The sequence below is a fragment of the Salvelinus fontinalis genome, chromosome 22 (genome assembly GCF_029448725.1).
Source record: "Salvelinus fontinalis isolate EN_2023a chromosome 22, ASM2944872v1, whole genome shotgun sequence".
In the NCBI taxonomy this organism is placed as follows: Eukaryota; Metazoa; Chordata; class Actinopteri; order Salmoniformes; family Salmonidae; genus Salvelinus; species Salvelinus fontinalis.
In genome coordinates, this window is record NC_074686.1 from 33,167,506 (window position 1) to 33,188,776 (window position 21,271).

The following is a 21,271-nucleotide window of genomic DNA, read 5'->3' on the forward strand; positions in this document are numbered from 1 at the left end:
GTGGTGGTGGTGTTGTTGTGGTGTTGTGGTGGTGGTGTTGTTGTGGTGTTGTTGTGGTGGTGGTGTTGTTGTGTTGTTGTGGTGGTGGTGTTGTTGTGTTGTTGTGATGGTGGTGTTGTTGTGGTGTTGTTGTGGTGGTGGTGGTGTTGTTGTGGTGTTGTTGTGGTGGTGGTGTTGTTGTGGTGTTGTGGTGGTGGTGTTGTTGTGGTGTTGTTGTGGTGGTGGTGTTGTTGTGTTGTTGTGATGGTGGTGTTGTTGTGGTGTTGTTGTGATGGTGTTGTTGTGATGGTGGTGTTGTTGTGGTGGTGTTGTTGTTGTGGTGTTGTTGTATTGACACAGAATCTGCAGCAGTTCATTTTATTATAGAATCTGTGATGCTGTGGTTTACTCCCAGTTGTAAAAAAGAAGGGAATTTATAGTTATGTATTGTGAGGGAGTCCATGTAGACTACAGTATAATGTAAGAAATGTCTAATTTTTTAGTGATCTTCCATCTGATTTTATTTTGTTAAAAGGATGTTGTCAACGAGGCACTTTATCTACTTCCCCAGAGTCAGATGAAGTGGTGGATACCATTTTTATGTCTCTGTGTCCAGTATGAAGGAAGTTGGAGGTAATTTCACAAGCCAGTGCTAACTCGCGTTAGCGGAAGTATATAAAGGGTCGCATTGCCAAAATCCCAAAGTATCCCTTTAATAATCCCTTTAATAATCTGCAAACATACAACTCAACTCAACTCTTATTTTGTACCTGTCTGTGTTAAATTCACCATGTCTCTGCTGTGGTTGGTTGGAGGAAGAATCCTCTCTTCCTCCACCTCTACTGCAGTGTCCCAGGACTACGTGGCTGACTACTGACTACTGCAGTATTATGTAACACTGCTGACTAACAGCTGTGTGTGTGTGTGTGTGTGTGATTCATGCAGTTTTAAAGGCGAGCAGAGTGGATGCTGCATAAAACAAAATGTCCCTGTTACATTAGAAGCCAGCTCGGAATCAATCAATCATTACTGAGGCCGGCCCCTCTCTTTTCATTCACACTGCTAACACACAATACATCATCTTACCTGGCACTGTGCAAATGACCTCGAAGGCACCTTGATGACACTACTGTTCTACGCGCTTAGAAGAGGGAACAGACAGCTTTGTGTGTTTGTGTGTGATTCATACTGCGTGACTGCTGAGCTAGCTCTTGTCCTGGCTGTCTTCTATTCGGTATTACAGGGCAGTACTGACTCCCCTGTCCTGGCTGTCTTCTATTCTGTATTACAGGGCAGTACTGACTCCCCTGTCCTGGCTGTCTTCTATTCTGTATTACAGGGCAGTACTGACTCCCCTGTCCTGGCTGTCTTCTATTCTGTATTACAGGGCAGTACTGACTCCCCTGTCCTGGCTGTCTTCTATTCTGTATTACAGGGCAGTATGGACTCCCCTGTCCTGGCTGTCTTCTATTCTGTATTACAGGGCATTACTGACTCCCCTGTCCTGGCTGTCTTCTATTCTGTATTACAGGGCAGTACTAACTCCCCTGTCCTGGCTGTCTTCTATTCTGTATTACAGGGCAGTACTGACTCCCCTGTCCTGGCTGTCTTCTATTCTGTATTACAGGGCAGTACTGACTCCCCTGTCCTGGCTGTCTTCTATTCTGTATTACAGGGCAGTATGGACTCCCCTGTCCTGGCTGTCTTCTACTCTGTATTACAGGGCATTACTGACTCCCCTGTCCTGGCTGTCTTCTATTCTGTATTACAGGGCAGTACTAACTCCCCTGTCCTGGCTGTCTTCTATTCTGTATTACAGGGCAGTATGGACTCCCCTGTCCTGGCTGTCTTCTATTCAGTATTACAGGACAGTACTGACTCCCCTGTCCTGGCTGTCTTCTATTCTGTATTACAGGGCATTACTGACTCCCCTGTCCTGGCTGTCTTCTATTCTGTATTACAGGGCATTACTGACTCCCCTGTCCTGGCTGTCTTCTATTCTGTATTACAGGGCAGTACTAACTCCCCTGTCCTGGCTGTCTTCTATTCTGTATTACAGGGCAGTATGGACTCCCCTGTCCTGGCTGTCTTCTATTCAGTATTACAGGACAGTACTGACTCCCCTGTCCTGGCTGTCTTCTATTCTGTATTACAGGGCAGTACTAACTCCCCTGTCCTGGCTGTCTTCTATTCTGTATTACAGGGCAGTACTAACTCCCCTGTCCTGGCTGTCTTCTATTCTGTATTACAGGACAGTACTGACTCCCCTGTCCTGGCTGTCTTCTATTCTGTATTACAGGGCAGTACTGACTCCCCTGTCCTAGCTGTCTTCTATTCTGTATTACAGGGCAGTACTGACTCCCCTGTCCTGGCTGTCTTCTATTCTGTATTACAGGGCAGTACTGACTCCCCTGTCCTGGCTGTCTTCTATTCTGTATTACAGGGCAGTATGGACTCCCCTGTCCTGGCTGTCTTCTATTCAGTATTACAGGACAGTACTGACTCCCCTGTCCTGGCTGTCTTCTATTCTGTATTACAGGGCAGTATGGACTCCCCTGTCCTGGCTGTCTTCTATTCTGTATTACAGGACAGTACTGACTCCCCTGTCCTGGCTGTCTTCTATTCTGTATTACAGGGCAGTACTGACTCCCCTGTCCTAGCTGTCTTCTATTCTGTATTACAGGGCAGTACTGACTCCCCTGTCCTGGCTGTCTTCTATTCTGTATTACAGGGCAGTACTGACTCCCCTGTCCTGGCTGTCTTCTATTCTGTATTACAGGGCAGTATGGACTCCCCTGTCCTGGCTGTCTTCTATTCAGTATTACAGGACAGTACTGACTCCCCTGTCCTGGCTGTCTTCTATTCTGTATTACAGGGCAGTATGGACTCCCCTGTCCTGGCTGTCTTCTATTCTGTATTACAGGACAGTACTGACTCCCCTGTCCTGGCTGTCTTCTATTCTGTATTACAGGGCAGTACTGACTCCCCTGTCCTAGCTGTCTTCTATTCTGTATTACAGGGCAGTACTGACTCCCCTGTCCTGGCTGTCTTCTATTCTGTATTACAGGGCAGTACTGACTCCCCTGTCCTGGCTGTCTTCTATTCTGTATTACAGGGCAGTACTGACTCCCCTGTCCTGGCTGTCTTCTATTCTGTATTACAGGGCAGTACGGACTCCCCTGTCTCGGCTGTCTTCTATTCTGTATTACAGGGCAGTATGGACTCCCCTGTCCTGGCTGTCTTCTATTCTGTATTACAGGACAGTACTGACTCCGTTGTCCTGGCTGTCTTCTATTCTGTATTACAGGGCAGTATGGACTCCCCTGTCCTGGCTGTCTTCTATTCTGTATTACAGGACAGTACTGACTCCTCTGTCCTGGCTGTCTTCTATTCTGTATTACAGGGCAGTACGGACTCCCCTGTCTCGGCTGTCTTCTATTCTGTATTAGAGGGCAGTATGGACTCCCCTGTCCTGGCTGTCTTCTATTCTGTATTACAGGGCAGTATGGACTCCCCTGTCCTGGCTGTCTTCTATTCTGTATTACAGGGCAGTACTGACTCTCCTTTCCTGGGTCCTGAGCATCTCCTTTCGCTGCTTAATGAATGCACCAATACAAACATGATGCCATTATAATCTATCTCTCCTACGTGAAGGCTACACGCACACGTTGACATACTTACCAAAACAAACACAACCCCCCCTCTCATTCTCACTCACTCTCCTGCACTTTACTCCCTCCCTCCCTCTCTCGCACTCACTCACTCACTCACTCACTCACTCACTCACTCACTCACTCACTCACTCACTCACACACACACACACTCACACACAGACATGCACACACACTCACACACAGACATGCACACACACTCACACACAGACATGCACACACACCCTCAGCTCAGCACGGAAAACAAACAAACGCTCTGTCCATATGTCTGTCTCTAGGTCTCTTATTTGAGAGTCAGATCTACCCTGCTCTCTGCTCGGTCGGCGGAGCCTGGCAAAGCTCTTCATCACTGGGTGCACTTTAAACCGCCCTCACTAATTAAATCACCCTTTTCGATGTCAACTGCAGGAAGGCAGGCAGGTCGCTGTGCCACCGGTGGCTCTATTGGCAGGAGCTTCCACCTGTCATCATATTTCACTGTTTCACTTCTTAAGTGCATAACAAAATGACATTTTGTTGATGCAGTTTATTTCGATTCTTAAATGTATTTCAGCGTTGTTATTGTCTATTGTTGATAGTTATCTCTAGGCTACAGAATGAATTGCAGTTTCTCTCCTCTGGTTTGCTGAAGTTGTTTACGAGCTATAGTACTTTGTCAGTGGACCCGGCAGTACTGTGGACCCGGCAGTACTGTGGACCCGGCAGTACTGTGGACCCGGCAGTACTGTGGATCCGGCAGGACTGTGGACTCGGCAGTACTGTGGACCCGGCTGCTCTAATCACTGCTCCCTACATTCTTAGAAAAAAAGGTGCTATCTAGAACCTGAAAGGGCTCTTTGGCTGTCCCCATAGGAGAACCCTTTTCGATTCCAGGTAGAACCCTTTTGGTTCCATGTAAAACCCTGTACACAGAGGGTTCTACCCTTTTTTCCCAAGAGTGTACCGCACCACTGTTATAATTGGGAAACGAGTGCTCTGTTGCCACCATCCATCAAATGTTGTGTGTTTGTGTGTGAGTAGAAACCCATCTCTTCTGGGATGGATGGGCGTTTTATAAAATAGTCTCCTCACTGACACTCCCCCTCACACTGCTGGGAAGCAGCAAACGCTATGACTCACATCCCAACACCATGTAGGCCAGTCTCCTCTCCTCCCCCTCCTCCCTTCCACCGCGCTCACCTCTCAGGGGCTCTGCTACAAATGTGTCAATGCATTTAAACTGGCATCTCTCCCTTTTTAGTTCCTCAATCTCTCTCTCTCTCCTCTTTCTCTTTTTCTCTCTCTTTCTCTGTCTCTCTCTCTCTCTCTCTCTCTCTCTCTCTCTCTCTCTCTTTCGCTTTCTCTCTCTATGTGTCTGAACATTAAGAACACCTTCCTAATATTGAGTTTCTATCCCCCCATTTGCCCTCACAACAGCCTACATTTGTCAGGGCATGGACTCTACAAGGTGTCGAAAGCATTCCACAGGGATCCTGGCCCATGTTGACTCAAATGCTTCTGTTAGCAGTTGATGTTATTCTTTAGTAACACAGACCCCAAAGCAAATCAGGGTTTATTCAAATAGGAAAATCATGCTTGGAAGTAGATGGTCATTCTCCCCCGTCCTCAGTGATGGTCTCCTGAGACTCTCTCCAGTGAACAAAGGGACAGGATCTAGTTTTATAACCCAGCCAATTAGAATTCCTTGCAATAAAACTGGGCCAATGGCCAGATAAGTATCCTATTTCAGGCTCAATATATAGACAAATTCCTCCCATGTCTCTGCATTAATCCCCTGTTACAGAAAAAAACACAATTTCCATTGATGGTTAGTACTTTATTGACTTTTAGTCCTCTGTCTCTCTCTTTATCTTGGACATATTCTTACACTTCTCATAGTTGTGTCAAGTTGGCTGGATGTCCTTTGGGTGGTGGATCATTCTTAATACTTGCGGGAAAACTATTGAGTGTGAAAAACCAGCAGCATTTGCAGTTCTTGACACAAACTGGTGTGCCTGGCACCTACTACCATACCCCGTTCAAATGCATTTAAATATTTTGTCTTTCTCATTCACCCTCTGAATGGCACACATACATAATCCATGTCTCAATTGTATTAAAAGGCTTAAAAATCCTTCTTTAATATGCCTCCTCCCTTTCATCTACACTGATTGAAGTGGATTTAACAAGTGACATCAATAAGGGATCATAGCTTTCACCGGGATTCACCTGGTCAGTCTATGTCATGGAAAGAGCATGCGTTCTTAATGTTTTGTACACTCAGTTTATATCTTCACTCTCACTCAGCTTCTCTCTCTCAATCTCAGTCTCTCTCTCTCTCAGCTTCTATATCTTCACTTTGTCTTTCGGTTTGTTGCATATCACGGAATTATTCATTGGCTGAGACCCACTGCTTGCATATTATCTCTTCCTATTGTTGGAAACACAGTGAGGGTTGAGAACAGCATGTGAAATTATCCTGTAAGTAATTCATACAGGACATCCCTCTGCTAGCCGACACTCTTAGCAAAACGGGTTCCAAAAGGGTTCTTCGGCTGCTAGCTGCTCCACCAGAGTCTCTGGGTTCGCGCCCAGGCTGGGCTGGGTTCGCGCCCAGGCTCTGTCGCAGCCGGCCGCAACCGGGAGGTCCGTGGGGCGACGCACAATTAGCATAGCGTCGTCCGGGTTAGGGAGGGTTTGGCCGGTATGTACATTTTTTTTAATAAAATGTATGCACTCTACTGTAAGTCGCTCTGGATAAGAGCGTCTGCTAAATGACTAAAATGTAAATGTAAAATGTAAATCTCCTGGCAGTAGTATTGTAGACTACATTATCACTGACCTCTACCCAGAGTCTCTCAGAGCGTTCAGTCAGCCTACTAACACACCTATCAGACCACAGCAAAATCACAGTCTACTTGAACAGAGCAATAATCAATCATGAGGCATCAAAGCCAAAGGAACTGAGTAACATTAAGAAATGCTATAGATGGAAGGAATACAGTGTGGAAACCTACCAAAAAACAATTAGGCAACAATAAATCCAATCCCCTTTAGACAACTTCCTGCGTAAAATGTTCCACTGTAATAGTGAAGGTGTAAACTTGGCAGTAGAAAATCTTAACAGTATATTTGACCTCTCAGCTTCCCTATCAAATCTCAAAATCTCAAATAGAAAACCGAAGAAAATGAACAACAATGACAAATGGTTTGATGAAGAATGCAAAAATCTAAGAAAGAAATTGAGAAACCTGTCCAACCAAAAACATAGAGACCCGGAAAACCTGAGTCTACACCTTCACAATGGTGAATCACTAAAACAATACAGAAATACACTACGGGAAAAGAAGGAACAGCACGTCAGAAATCAGCTCAATGTAATTGAAGAATCCATAGACTCTAACCACTTCTGGGAAAATTAGAAAACACTAAACAAACAACACGAAGAATTATATATCCAAAATGGAGATGTATGGGTAAACCACCTCTCCAATCTTTTATAACAAAGCTCTATAACAAAGAACAATGAGCAAAAACATATACATGATCAAATACAAATCTTAGAATCAACTATTAAAGACTACCAGAACCCACTGGATTCTCCAATTACCTTGAATGAGCTACAGGACAAAATAAAAACCCTCCAACCCAAAAAGGCCTGTGGTGTTGATGGAATCCTCAATGAAATGATCAAATATACAGACAAGAAATTTCAATTGGCTATACTTAAACTCTTTAACATCATCCTTAGCTCTGGCATCTTCCCCAATATTTGGAACCATGGACTGATCACCCCAATCCACAAAAGTGGAGACAAATTTGACCCCAATAACTACCGTGGGATATGCGTCAACAGCAACCTTGGGAAAATCCTCTGCATTATCATTAACAGCAGACTCATACATTTCCTCAGTGAAAACAATGCACTGAGCAAATGTCAAATTGGCTTTTTACCAAATTACCGTACAACAGACCATGTATTCACCCTGCACACCCTAATTGACAAACAAACAAACCAAAACAAAGGCAAAGTCTTCTCATGTTCTCATGCTTTGTTGATTTCAAAAAAGCCTTCGACTCAATTTGGCATGAGGGTCTGCTATACAAATTGATGGAAAGTGGTGTTGGGGGTAAAACATACGACATTATAAAATCCATGTACACAAACAGCAAGTGTGCGGTAAAAATAGGCAAAACACACACACATTTCTTCCCACAGGGCCGTGGGGTGAGACAGGGATGCAGCTTAAGCCCCACCCTCTTCAACATATATATCAACGAATTGGCGCGGGCACTAGAACAGTCTGCAGCACCCGGCCTCACCCTACTAGAATCTGAAGTCAAATGTCTACTGTTTGCTGATGATCTGGTGCTTCTGTCCCCAACCAAGGAGGGCCTACAGCAGCACCTAGATATTCTGCACAGATTCTGCCAGACCTGGGCCCTGACAGTAAATCTCAGTAAGACCAAAATAATGGTGTTCCAAAAAAGGTCCAGTCACCAGGATCACAAATACAAATTCCATCTAGACACCGTTGCCCTAGACCAAACAAAAAACTATACATACCTTGGCCTAAACATCAGCATCACAGGTAACTTCCACAAAGCTGTGAACGATCTGAGAGACAATGCAAGAAGGGCATTCTATGCCATCAAAAGGAACATAAAATTCAACATAAGAATTAGGATCTGGCTAAAAATACTTGAATCAGTCATAGAACCCATTGCCCTTTGTGGTTGTAAGGTGTGGGGTCCGCTCACCAACCAAGATTTCACAAAATGGGACAAACAACAAATTGAGACTCTGCATGCAGAATTCTGCAAAAATATCCTCCGTGTACAACGTAGAACACCAAATAGTGCATGCAGAACAGAATTAGGCCGATACCCACTTATTATCAAAATCCAGAAAAGAGCCGTTAAATTCTACAACCACCTAAAAGGAAGCGATTCCCAAACCTTCCATAACAAAGCCATCACCTACAGAGAGATGAACCTGGAGAAGAGCCCCCTAAGCAAGCTGTTCCTGGGGCTCTGTTCAAAAACACAAACAGACCCTACAGAGCCCCAGGACAGCAACACAATTAGACCCAACCAAATCATGAGAAAACAAGAAGACAATTACTTGACACATTGGAAAGAATTAACAAAAAAAACAGAGCAAACTAGAATGCTATTTGGCCCTAAACAGAGAGTACATAGTGGCAGAATACCTGACCCCGGTGACTGACCCAAACTTAAGGAAAGCTTTGACTATGTACAGACTCAGTGAGCATAGCCTTGCTATTGAGAAAGGCCGCCGTAGGCAGACATGGCTCTCAAGAGAAGACAGGCTATGTGCACACTGCCCACAAAATGAGGTGGAAACTGAGCTGCACTTCCTAACCTCCTGCCCAATGTATGACCATATTAGAGGCAACTCACAATCTTCTCCATCAAAGACATTAATCTTGACACATCATTCCCATTTGACACACAATGGTGTCCCATGTGTGGAACTGAACTGTATGAGCACAGCTGGCTCATTCATATGGCTCTGGTCCAGGCCTTACAGTGTGTTTAGTCAGTCTTGGTGCCAGCTCATATAGCTCCACAATGGAATCATTAGACACAAATGCTATCAGTGCATCTTGCGGAATTCCTTGGGTAAGCAAGGTGTCAGGTCAGTTTACCCTTCCCAACCCAATGACCATTAGGCCACAGTCAATAACAATGACATTTACATTGGCTGAGACACTTAGAGGTGATTTATCGATGGCTAATGTCTGGAAGTGGATGGGGCATGTACAAGGACAAAGTTTTTTATGACTTGTACAAGGATGTTCTGTTCTGAGGAATGGAGAGCTTAACACTGTAGAGTCTGGCTCGTCTCATGTGTCACAACACCTTATATAGTAGGCCCTGGGCTGCGAAAGCTGCTCAGATCAAAACAAGTGTCACGCACGCACACACGCAGACTCACGCACACACGCAGACTCACGCAGGCCAATTTAACCACCTGTATGTACACTAATTTACGCTCCCATGATTGAGCTTTCGACCGGTCCATTCCTCTTTTGCTGCTGCCATTTAGATATAAAATAATTTCATCTGATACCTCACCCTTCCCATCCAACCATTTTTATTAGAGGGCTTTTCGTGAGAAAATGAAAGTGACAATAAATCCCATTGGGGTCCTGAGTGGTTGCTAGTGGAGCAGCTAGCACTGCAATGCAGTGCCCTAGACCACTGCGCCACCCAGGAGATGAGCTTTAGGTGTACCTACCATAGGAGTCCCCTCGAAGCCTACCATTGACTATGTACATACCCAGCGTGCGACAGCGCTGCAGGAGTTGTGACCCGTTTTTGTTGGTTATGTTGTCGTAGTTGTGCCTAGGGGGGAATATGGGGGAGGGAATGTTGTCACCTGCAAGCAGGTGTTTGTCCCCCTGTGTGCTGAGGGTGCCAGGTTCTTGTCCAGTTCTGGCATTTAGGTCACCACAGACTAGTACATGTCCCTGGGCCTGGAAATGATTGATTTCCCCCTCCAGGATGGAGAAGCTGTATTCATTAAAGTATGGGGATTCTAGTGGGGGGGGATATAGGTAGCACACAGGAGGACATTTTTCTCTGTTAAGATAATTTCCTTTTTGAATTTCTAGCCAAATGTAAAATGTTCCTGTTTTGATTAATTTAATGGAGTGAGTTAGGTCTGCTCTATACCAAATTAGCATACCCCCTGAGTCCCTTCCCTGTTTCACACCTGGTAGTTTATCTCTCTCTCTCTGTCTCTCTCTCTGTATCTCTCCCTCTCTCTGTCTCTATCTCTCTCTCTCTGTTTCTCTCTCTGTTTCTCTCTCTCTGTCTCTCTTGCTCTCTGCCTCTGTCTCTCCCTCTCTGTCTCTCTCTCTGTATCTCTCTCTCCCTCTCTCTCTCTCTGTCTCTGTCTGTCTCTCTCTCTCTCTGTTTCTCTTTCTGTATCGCTCTCTCCCTGTCTCTGTCCCTCTGTCTCTCTGTCTCTCTCTCTCTTTCTGTCCATCTCACTGTCTCTCTCTATCCCTCACCCTCCTCTCTCTGTCTAGTTTTGTGACTGTGCTCTTTCCTACATGGTGTAAATCTGTCTGTCCTAAGTCTGGCAGGGCCACAGTAAATATATCCTGAAGTAGTGCGTGTCACACTGGTCTCAGTATTGTTCCACATCTTTGACCCGGTGGAGAGAAAATCCTGGTCTTAATTTACTAGAACCGGACATCCTGTTTACCCCGACCGCTTTCCCAAAGAAACAAACTGCTTACTGACAGATTCAAATCTGTTTGCGACATTTTATGTGTTTGTATCCGACTCCGACAGCAGGTCGTGACCAAAACAAGTGAACAATTTACAAAAACACAGTTTTGGGGCCCTGTGAGTAACCTCAATTAAAACCTTGAGGAGGAAGTCATGTCTCATTGATTGGTCATTGAGGGGTCATAAGGACATGTCTACAGGAAGTCTGTCTACAGGCAACAGGAAGTAGTGATGTTTGGGGCACAGTGGAGCTCTGGGTTCCCAAGCCACCTGGGTCATGGTCATCATCAACAACCATCAGGTTCATTTGAACCAGAATGTGAACAGGGCTTCACTTACTGTGAGACCCTGTATAGTCTACACTCTGATAAGACCATAACTCACTAGTCTACACTCTGATAAGACCATAACCCACTAGTCTACACTCTGATAAGACCATATCTCACTAGTCTACACTCTGATAAGACCATAACCCACTAGTCTACACTCTGATAAGACCATAACCCACTAGTCTACACTCTGATAAGACCATAACCCACTAGTCTACACTCTGATAAGACCATAACCCACTAGTCTACACTCTGATAAGACCATAACTCACTAGTCTACACGCTGATAAGACCATAACTCACTAGTTTACACTCTGATAAGACCATAACCCACTAGTCTACACGCTGATAAGACCATAACCCACTAGTCTACACTCTGATAAGACCATAACCCACTAGTCTACACTCTGATAAGACCATAACCCACTAGTCTACACTCTGATAAGACCATAACTCACTAGTCTACACTCTGATAAGACCATAACCCACTAGTCTACACTCTGATAAGACCATAACCCACTAGTCTACACTCTGATAAGACCATAACTCACTAGTCTACACTCTGATAAGACCATAACCCACTAGTCTACACTCTGATAAGACCATAACCCACTAGTCTACACTCTGATAAGACCATAACCCACTAGTCTACACTCTGATAAGACCATAACTCACTAGTCTACACTCTGATAAGACCATAACTCACTAGTCTACACTCTGATAAGACCATAACCCACTAGTCTACACTCTGATAAGACCATAACCCACTAGTCTACACTCTGATAAGACCATAACCCACTAGTCTACACTCTGATAAGACCATAACCCACTAGTCTACACTCTGATAAGACCATAACTCACTAGTCTACACGCTGATAAGACCATAACTCACTAGTTTACACTCTGATAAGACCATAACCCACTAGTCTACACGCTGATAAGACCATAACCCACTAGTCTACACTCTGATAAGACCATAACCCACTAGTCTACACTCTGATAAGACCATAACCCACTAGTCTACACTCTGATAAGACCATAACTCACTAGTCTACACTCTGATAAGACCATAACCCACTAGTCTACACTCTGATAAGACCATAACCCACTAGTCTACACTCTGATAAGACCATAACTCACTAGTCTACACTCTGATAAGACCATAACCCACTAGTCTACACTCTGATAAGACCATAACCCACTAGTCTACACTCTGATAAGACCATAACCCACTAGTCTACACTCTGATAAGACCATAACTCACTAGTCTACACTCTGATAAGACCATAACTCACTAGTCTACACTCTGATAAGACCATAACCCACTAGTCTACACTCTGATAAGACCATAACCCACTAGTCTACACTCTGATAAGACCATAACCCACTAGTCTACACGCTGATAAGACCATAACTCACTAGTCTACACTCTGATAAGACCATAACCCACTAGTCTACACTCTGATAAGACCATAACCCACTAGTCTACACTCTGATAAGACCATATCTCACTAGTCTACACTCTGATAAGACCATAACCCACTAGTCTACACTCTGATATGACCATATCTCACTAGTCTACACTCTGATAAGACCATAACCCACTAGTCTACACTCTGATAAGACCATAACTCACTAGTCTACACTCTGATAAGACCATAACCCACTAGTCTACACTCTGATAAGACCATAACCCACTAGTCTACACTCTGATAAGACCATAACCCACTAGTCTACACTCTGATAAGACCATAACCCACTAGTCTACACTCTGATAAGACCATAACCCACTAGTCTACACGCTGATAAGACCATAACCCACTAGTCTACACTCTGATATGACCATAACCCACTAGTCTACACTCTGATAAGACCATAACCCACTAGTCTACACTCTGATAAGACCATAACCCACTAGTCTACACTCTGATAAGACCATAACCCACTAGTCTACACTCTGATAAGACCATATCTCACTAGTCTACACTCTGATAAGACCATATCTCACTAGTCTACACTCTGATAAGACCATATCTCACTAGTCTACACTCTGATAAGACCATAACTCACTAGTCTACACTCTGATAAGACCATAACCCACTAGTCTACACTCTGATAAGACCATAACCCACTAGTCTACACTCTGATATGAACATAACCCACTAGTCTACACTCTGATAAGACCATAACTCACTAGTCTACACTCTGATAAGACCATATCTCACTAGTCTACACTCTGATAAGACCATAACCCACTAGTCTACACTCTGATAAGACCATATCTCACTAGTCTACACTCTGATAAGACCATATCTCACTAGTCTACACTCTGATAAGACCATAACCCACTAGTCTACACTCTGATAAGACCATATCTCACTAGTCTACACTCTGATAAGACCATATCTCACTAGTCTACACTCTGATAAGACCATAACTCACTAGTCTACACTCTGATAAGACCATAACCCACTAGTCTACACTCTGATATGAACATAACCCACTATAGTGGAAACAACATTGATTCGACCAGTGTGTTCCCAGTGGGAAAGTTATAACATATTCTGAGCAGGGATAAGAGTAGTCTACTTTTTACATGTATTTTTATAAGCTGATTCTTAGAATGAAATGTGAGATTTGTTCTCACTGGCAAAGTTTTATGTTATAAATGATCACTTTGCTTCATTGAAAATGACCAACAAAATGATCTTTGTGTTAACAAGTTATTTTTTTGACGTGTCACAGTTCACTCCATGGAGTGACTGCTCTATAAGTGCATCCTGCAATCTCTAACCCACATAGCAAAGCAGGGCAGATGAATAGAAAAGTACTGCCAAGCCGTGAGCCCTGAACAGACTTGGCTGGCAGGTTCTCCCTCCGTGGACCTGTGGCATCTGTGTGAGGCAGGCCTGTACCCTGGTGACCTTAAAGACTGTACGAGCCTGTTCCTGCGGTTTTGGGACAGGGGTGCCAGAAGCTTAGTCTGACGAACATAAGCACTTGGCAGAACTGACTTTGTTGCAGGTCTGGTTCATGTTAATACTGCACATTCAGATCCGTGGTGTGAGTCTGGAATCTTTCTGTCTCTTTTTCTCTCTTTCTGTCTTTTTGTCTCCTTTTCTTTCTGTCGCTCTTTCTGTGCAGCCTTTCTGCACTCAGTCAGTGTTATAGTTACACCTGCTGGGCTGCAGCAGCCCGCATCCAGCTGCTGTCTTGCTTCTGAAGCTAAGCAGGGTTGGTCCTGGTTTGTCCCTGGATGGGAGACCACAGATGCTGCTGGAAGTGGTGTTGGGGGCCAGTAGGAACCTCTGGTCTAACGAGAGCCCAATACCCCAGGGCAGTTTAGGGGACATTGCCCTGTGTTTAGGTGCTGCCTTTCAGATGGGATGTTAAAACAGGTGTCTTCACTATTTGTGGTCACTAAAGATCCCATGGCACTTATTGTAAGAATAGGGGTGTTAACCCCGGTGTCCTGACTAAATTCCCAATCTGACCCTCATACCATCATAGTCACCTAATCATCCCCAGCTTCCTATTGGCTCATTCATCCCCCTCCTCTCCCCTTGTAACTATTCCCCAGGTCCTTACTGTAAAGGGAATATGTTCTCAGTCAACTTAACCCATATTTTACCAGGTAAGTAAATACATTGGCCTCATTATTTATTCTTACTGTTTCTCTCTTGTCAATCCACCTGTCATTAGAAGGAACTGAACTTGTTTGTTACAGGCTACTGTTGAGCCATAAATCGGACATGTAAAAAACAAATCGGTCTCCTCGCGTTTAGGTGGATAAAACCAACGCCTCGTGGGGAGAAAAAAATAATAAAAAATACGTTAAAATTACAATCACCAGCGATTCCTTCGACTACCCCCTTAGCAGTCAAGGTGGAGAGGGCATGATGGGGGAGGTGTGGCCTCGTGTTACATGATGAGGGGGTGTGGCCTCGTCTGACATGATGACGGGGTATGGCCTAGTCTAACACCATGAGGGGGTGTGGCCTAGTCTAACACCATGAGGGGGTGTGGCCTCGTCTAACACCATGATGGGGTGTGGCCTTGTCTAACACGATGAGGGGTGTGGCCTCGTCTAACACCATGAGGGGGTGTGGCCTAGTCTAACACCATGAGGGGGTGTGGCCTCGTCTAACACGATGAGGGGGTGTGGCCTCGTCTAACACCATGAGGGGGTGTGGCCTCGTCTAACACCACAAGGGGGTGTGGCCTCGTCTAACACCATGAGGGGGTGTGGCCTAGTCTAACACCATGAGGGGGTGTGGCCTAGTCTAACACCATGAGGGGGTGTGGCCTAGTCTAACACCATGAGGGGGTGTGGCCTAGTCTAACACCATGAGGGGGTGTGGCCTCGTCTAACACCATGAGGGGGTGTGGCCTCGTCTAACACGATGAGGGGGTGTGGCCTCGTACTGTCCTCCTTAAGGTGTATGCAACCATAATGTGACAGCCAGCCAAACTCCAGTCAAGAACTGAACCAGAGTCAGGGCTTTCCATAAATCTCCAGTTTTACAGTTGAAACGGTGTAAAACTGTAATAATACAGAAAAATGAAATCATTGGAGCATCTCAGACTAAAAGGCACTATTAATGCACAACAGAGTCTAACCGACGTTTCATTGTCACATAGTGAACAATACAATACTTGACCGACACTGTACATAGAAAACATATCCTGCTTGAATATTGTTCTAAATAGGATTAGTATCAATATAACATGTAAGCTAACTTAAGTGTGAAGACATATCACATGTAGAGAGAAGCTAGCTCCAAAACAGCACTTAACAGGCAGGCTAGGCTAACGAGGGAATACATGTAATCGATTCACTTGCAGAAAATACTTACAATACTAAAAGATGAACATCTTAGAAATGATTTGTACTTACAGGCAATGCTTAACGAAGGCTTAACAAGAAGGATGGCAGAAGATAAACCGCCGTATTACGTCACTCTTTTCCAACAATGAGGCTGATCTGCATCATTTCCTGTTTTTCCTGTTTTACCACCAACAAAGAAGTAGCACAGCGGATTACACGCTAGCTGCGGCTACACAAAACAGCCACTGGATGGCGCCAAATCAAAAGGCACTTGGCAAAAAGAATAGAAGGCCGAATAGGCCTCGTCTAACGTATTGCACTTGAATGGATCTTAAACACAGAACAGACAGCTGGTTTGATTCATTGTGACAAAATGTTTCCAAATATCAGTTTGTTGGATAAGATGAATGACAATCACCCACAAGTGTCCCTCTAAGATGGTGTTGTTACTTGCATATTACTAGCATGTAGACTACCCCATTTATGTACACCAGGAACTCCATTCTGTGCCTGCGTAGTAGCCAGTGAATAAGGCACACTTCACCGAATCTGCTTTGTCATTCAGCAAGTAACACTACGTAAAAGGGATACTTTGGCCAAGATGACAGAAACGTGTAGATAGCCTTTATAGCCCAGAGATGATGAGTGTGTGTAAGCAGCTTTTTGTGTGTATGGAATAATTCAGGGATCTTTAATTTCCACTAATGAAACATGGGACCAACGCTTTACATGTTACGTTTATATTTGATGATAAACCCTAACCCTAACCCCCTTCTCGTTTCCTTCCTGTTGATCTCCAGGTCTTCCAGAACAGTATTACAGCCTGACCTGGTTCCTGAGCCCCATCCTGGGCCTGATCTTCACACCTTTGATTGGCTCAGCCAGCGATCGCTGCACCCTGAAATGGGGCCGGCGACGTCCTTTCATCCTGGCCCTGTGTGTGGGCGTGCTGTTCGGAGTGGCACTCTTCCTCAACGGGTCACTCATTGGTAATAAATAATATATTATAAACTGGGTGGTTCGAGCCCTGAATGCTGATTGGCTGACAGCCATGGTATATCAGACCGTATACCTAGTGGTGTAAAGTACTTAAGTAAAAAATACTTTAAATTTACTTTACTATTTATATTTTGGCAACTTTTGCTTTTACTCCACTACTCAAGTATGAAAATTGGGTACTTTTTCCACCACTGCGTATACAATGGGTGTGATAAAGCATTTATCTTTTCCAAAGCAACTACCGTAATGTGTGCATTCGTTTTATATATGGGTGGTCCCAGGAATCAAACCCACTATCCTGGTGTTACAAGCACCAGCTGAGCTACAGAGGACCAGTGTTGGAACTAGGGGTTAGGAAATAAAGAAAATAATGTACTTTTTACACCCAAAAGTACTCGGTACATTTTGAATGTTTAGCAGGACAGGAAAACGGTCTGATTCACGCACTTAAAAAGAAAATTCCTGGTCATTCCTCCTGCATCTGATCTGGCGGACTCACTAAACAGGCTAAACACAAATGCTTTGTTTGTAAATTATGTCTGAGTGTTGTGCCGTTTTGTTTGCGTAATATGAGGAATTTTAAATGATCTATACTTTTCTTTTGATACTTAAGTATATTTTAGCAATTACATTTACTATTGATACTTAAGTACATTTAAAACCAAATACTTTTAGTCTTTTACTCAAGTAATATTTTACTGGGTGACTTTCACTTTTACTTGAATCATTTTCTGTTAAGGTATCTTTACTCATACTCAAGTATGAAAATTGGGTACTTTTTCCACCACTGTGTATACAATGGGTGTGATAAAACATTTATCTTTTCCAAAGCAACTACAGTAATGTGTGCATTCATTTTATATATGGGTGGTCCCAGGAATCAAACCCACTATCCTGGTGTTACAAGCACCAGCTGAGCTACAGAGGACCAGCGTTGGAACTAGGGGTTAGGCAGGGTTAGGGTTAAGAAGAATAAAAGATGCCTATTCATTCATACCAATTGGTGTAAATACATTTTTTTTAACCTTTATTTACATAGGCAAGTCAGTTAAGAACAAATTCTTATTTTCAATGACAGCCTAGGAACAGGGAGAGAACAACAGATTTGTACCTTGTCAGCTTGGGGATTTGAACTTGAAACCTTTCGGTTACTAGTCCAACGCTCTAACCACCAGGCTACCCTGCCGCCCCTTGACTGGTCATGCTTATTGGTCTACAGGTTAATTTGCATAATTGAGTGTAATTAAATTGGTGCGTGTGTACAGTATATTTGTTATGTATCTTACTTATTACATCATACAGATAAAGAGCATTTGAGCGGGAAATCTGTCAGACAGAGCGAGAGCTGTTGCTACAGCATCTCAAACAGCAAATGCATAGACAATAGAAGACAGGCTTCATCAGCGTATCACACAGCATAGACAACAGAAGACAGGCTTCATCAGCGTATCACACAGCATAGACAACAGAAGACAGGCTTCATCAGCGTATCACACAGCATAGACAACAGAAGACAGGCTTCATCAGCGTATCACACAGCATAGACAACAGAAGACAGACTTCATCAGCGTATCACACAGCGTAGACAACAGAAGACAGGCTTCATCAGCGTATCACACAGCGTAGACAACAGAAGACAGACTTCATCAGCGTAGCACACAGCATAGACAACAGAAGACAGGCTTCATCAGCGTATCACACAGCATAGACAACAGAAGACAGGCTTCATCAGTGTATCACACAGCATAGACAACAGAAGACAGGCTTCATCAGCGTATCACACAGCGTGGAGTGGAGGCAATTATTTGATATCAACTTTCTTTCATTGTCTAGTAGACAAAGGAACAATCCTAGTCATATTAGCAACCCATGCGAGTTGTAGCATATTAGTGAAAGGGAAATTGGCGATACCTAGTCAGTTGTACAACTGAATGACTTCAATTGAAATGTGTTTTCCACATTTAGTTCTCCCCTCTTTCTACATTTCTAACGGATATGTTCATCTCTGGCACGTGAAACCGCTTGCATGTGGGGTGCGCTTTTGACAATGGTGTTTTCCCGCTAATAGCGTAATGAACATTTGACAGTAGCTTCCTGACTTGTGTACGTTGCTGTGCTAATAATGTGAAGAAATAATAGTTTATCAACATTATAAAGTTAAACGTTCTGATCTGTTACATCAGACTCATTGCTTTTTAACGTTTTTTATATGTAGCCTCGGCCTACTGGTTGTATGAATTTGGGATCTATCGTGTGTGTGCGTGTGCGTGTGGCGCTCAGGTGCTAGAGCATGGCACTTGCAATGCCAGGTTTGTGGGTTCGATTCCCATGGGGGACCAGTATGGGGAAAATGTATGCTCTCCCTACTGTAAGTCTCTCTGGATAAGAGAGTTTCTGTTAAATGACTGAAATGTAAATCAGAGAGAGAGAGATGATTGAGTTCACAGAATAGACTAATTATGTTCTCTGTTATCAGTGATAGCAGCCAGTCTGTCCGGCAGGCTTTCTGCCTCACCTAATAAGCCCTTTTCTGGAGTGTGATATGAACCATATTGAATTGAAAAGTAGCTCAAATCAAATTTTATTTGTAACATACACATGGTTAGCAGATGTTAATGCGAGTGTAGCGAAATGCTTGTGCTTCTAGTTCCGACAATGCAGTAATAACCAACAAGTAATCTAACCTAACAATTCCACAACTACTACCTTATACACACAAGTGTAAAGGGATAAAGAATATGTACATAAAGATATATGAATGATTGATGGTACAGAACGGCATAGGCAAGATGCAGTAGATGGTATAGTGTACAGTCTATACATATGCGATGAGTAATGTAGGATATGTAAACATAAAGTGGCATAGTTTAAAGTGGCTAGTGATACATGTATTACATAAAGATGGCAAGATGCAGTAGATGATATAGAGTACAGTATATACATATACATATGAGATGAGTAATGTAGGGTATGTAAACATTATATTAAGTGGCATTGTTTAAAGTGGCTAGTGGTACATTTTTACATAATTTCCATCAATTCCCATTATTAAAGTGGCTGGAGTTGAGTCAGTATGTTGGCAGCGGCCGCTAAATGTTAGTGGTGGCTGTTTAACAGTCTGATGGCCTTGAGATAAAAGCTGTTTTTCAGTCTCTCGGTCCTTGCTTTGATGCACCTGTACTGACCTCGCCTTCTGGATGATAGCGGGGTGAACAGGCAGTGGCTTGGGTGGTTGTTGTCCTTGATGATCTTTATGGCCTTCCTGTGACATCGGGTGGTGTAGGTGTCCTGGAGGGCAGGTAGTTTGCCCCCGGTGATGCGTTGTGCAGACCTCACTACCCTCTGGAGAGCCTTACGGTTGTGGGCGGAGCAGTTGCCGTACCAGGCGGTGATACAACCCGACAGGATGCTCTCGATTGTGCATCTGTAGATGAGTGCTTTTGTGAGTGCTTTTGGTGACAAGCCAAATTTCTTCAGCCTCCTGAGGTTGAAGAGGCGCTGCTGCGCCTTCTTCACAACGCTGCCTGTGTGGGTGGACCAATTCAGTTTGTCCGTGATGTGTACACCGAGGAACTTAAAACTTTCTACCTTCTCCACTACTGTCTCGTCGATGTGGATAGGGGGGTGCTCCCTCTGCTGTTTCCTGAAGTCCACAATCATCTCCTTTGTTTTGTTGACGTTGAGTGTGAGGTTATTTTCCTGACACCACACTCCGAGGGCCCTCACCTCCTCCCTGTAGGCCGTCTCGTCATTGTTGGTAATCAAGCCTACCACTGTAGTGTCATCCGCAAACTTGATGATTGAGTTGGAGGCGTGCATGGCCACGCAGTCGTGGGTGAACAGGGAGTACAGGAGAGGGCTCAGAACGCACCCTTGTGGGGCCCCAGTGTTGAGGATCAACGGGGTGGAGATGTTGTTACCTACCCTCACCACCTGGGGGCGGCCCGTCAGGAAGTCCAGGACCCAGTTGCACAGGGCGGGGTCGAGACCCAGGGTCTCGAGCTTGATGACGAGTTTGGAGGGTACTATGGTGTTAAATGCTGAGCTGTAGTCGATGAACAGCATTCTCACATAGATATTCCTCTTGTCCAGATGGGTTAGGGCAGTGTGCAGTGTGGTTGTGATTGCGTCGTCTGTGGACCTATTGGGTCGGTAAGCAAATTGGAGTGGGTCTAGGGTGTCCGGTAGGGTGGAGGTGATATGGTCCTTGACTAGTCTCT

The 21,271-nt window shown here is 44.3% G+C and overlaps 1 protein-coding gene across 2 annotated transcripts in view; it reads left to right on the forward strand.

The window, feature by feature from the left end:
- LOC129820223 (solute carrier family 45 member 4-like) overlaps positions 1-21,271 on the forward strand; it is an 83,413-nt gene that overhangs the window by 37,729 nt on the left and 24,413 nt on the right. For both annotated transcript variants that reach the window (XR_008754165.1, XM_055877237.1), the window contains exon 4: positions 16,853-17,041. Coding sequence is in view for 1 of the 2 variants with exons in the window: in XM_055877237.1 (XP_055733212.1) it covers positions 16,853-17,041 (189 nt within the window). In the remaining variant the exon portion in view is untranslated. The remainder of the gene's footprint in view (positions 1-16,852; positions 17,042-21,271) is intronic.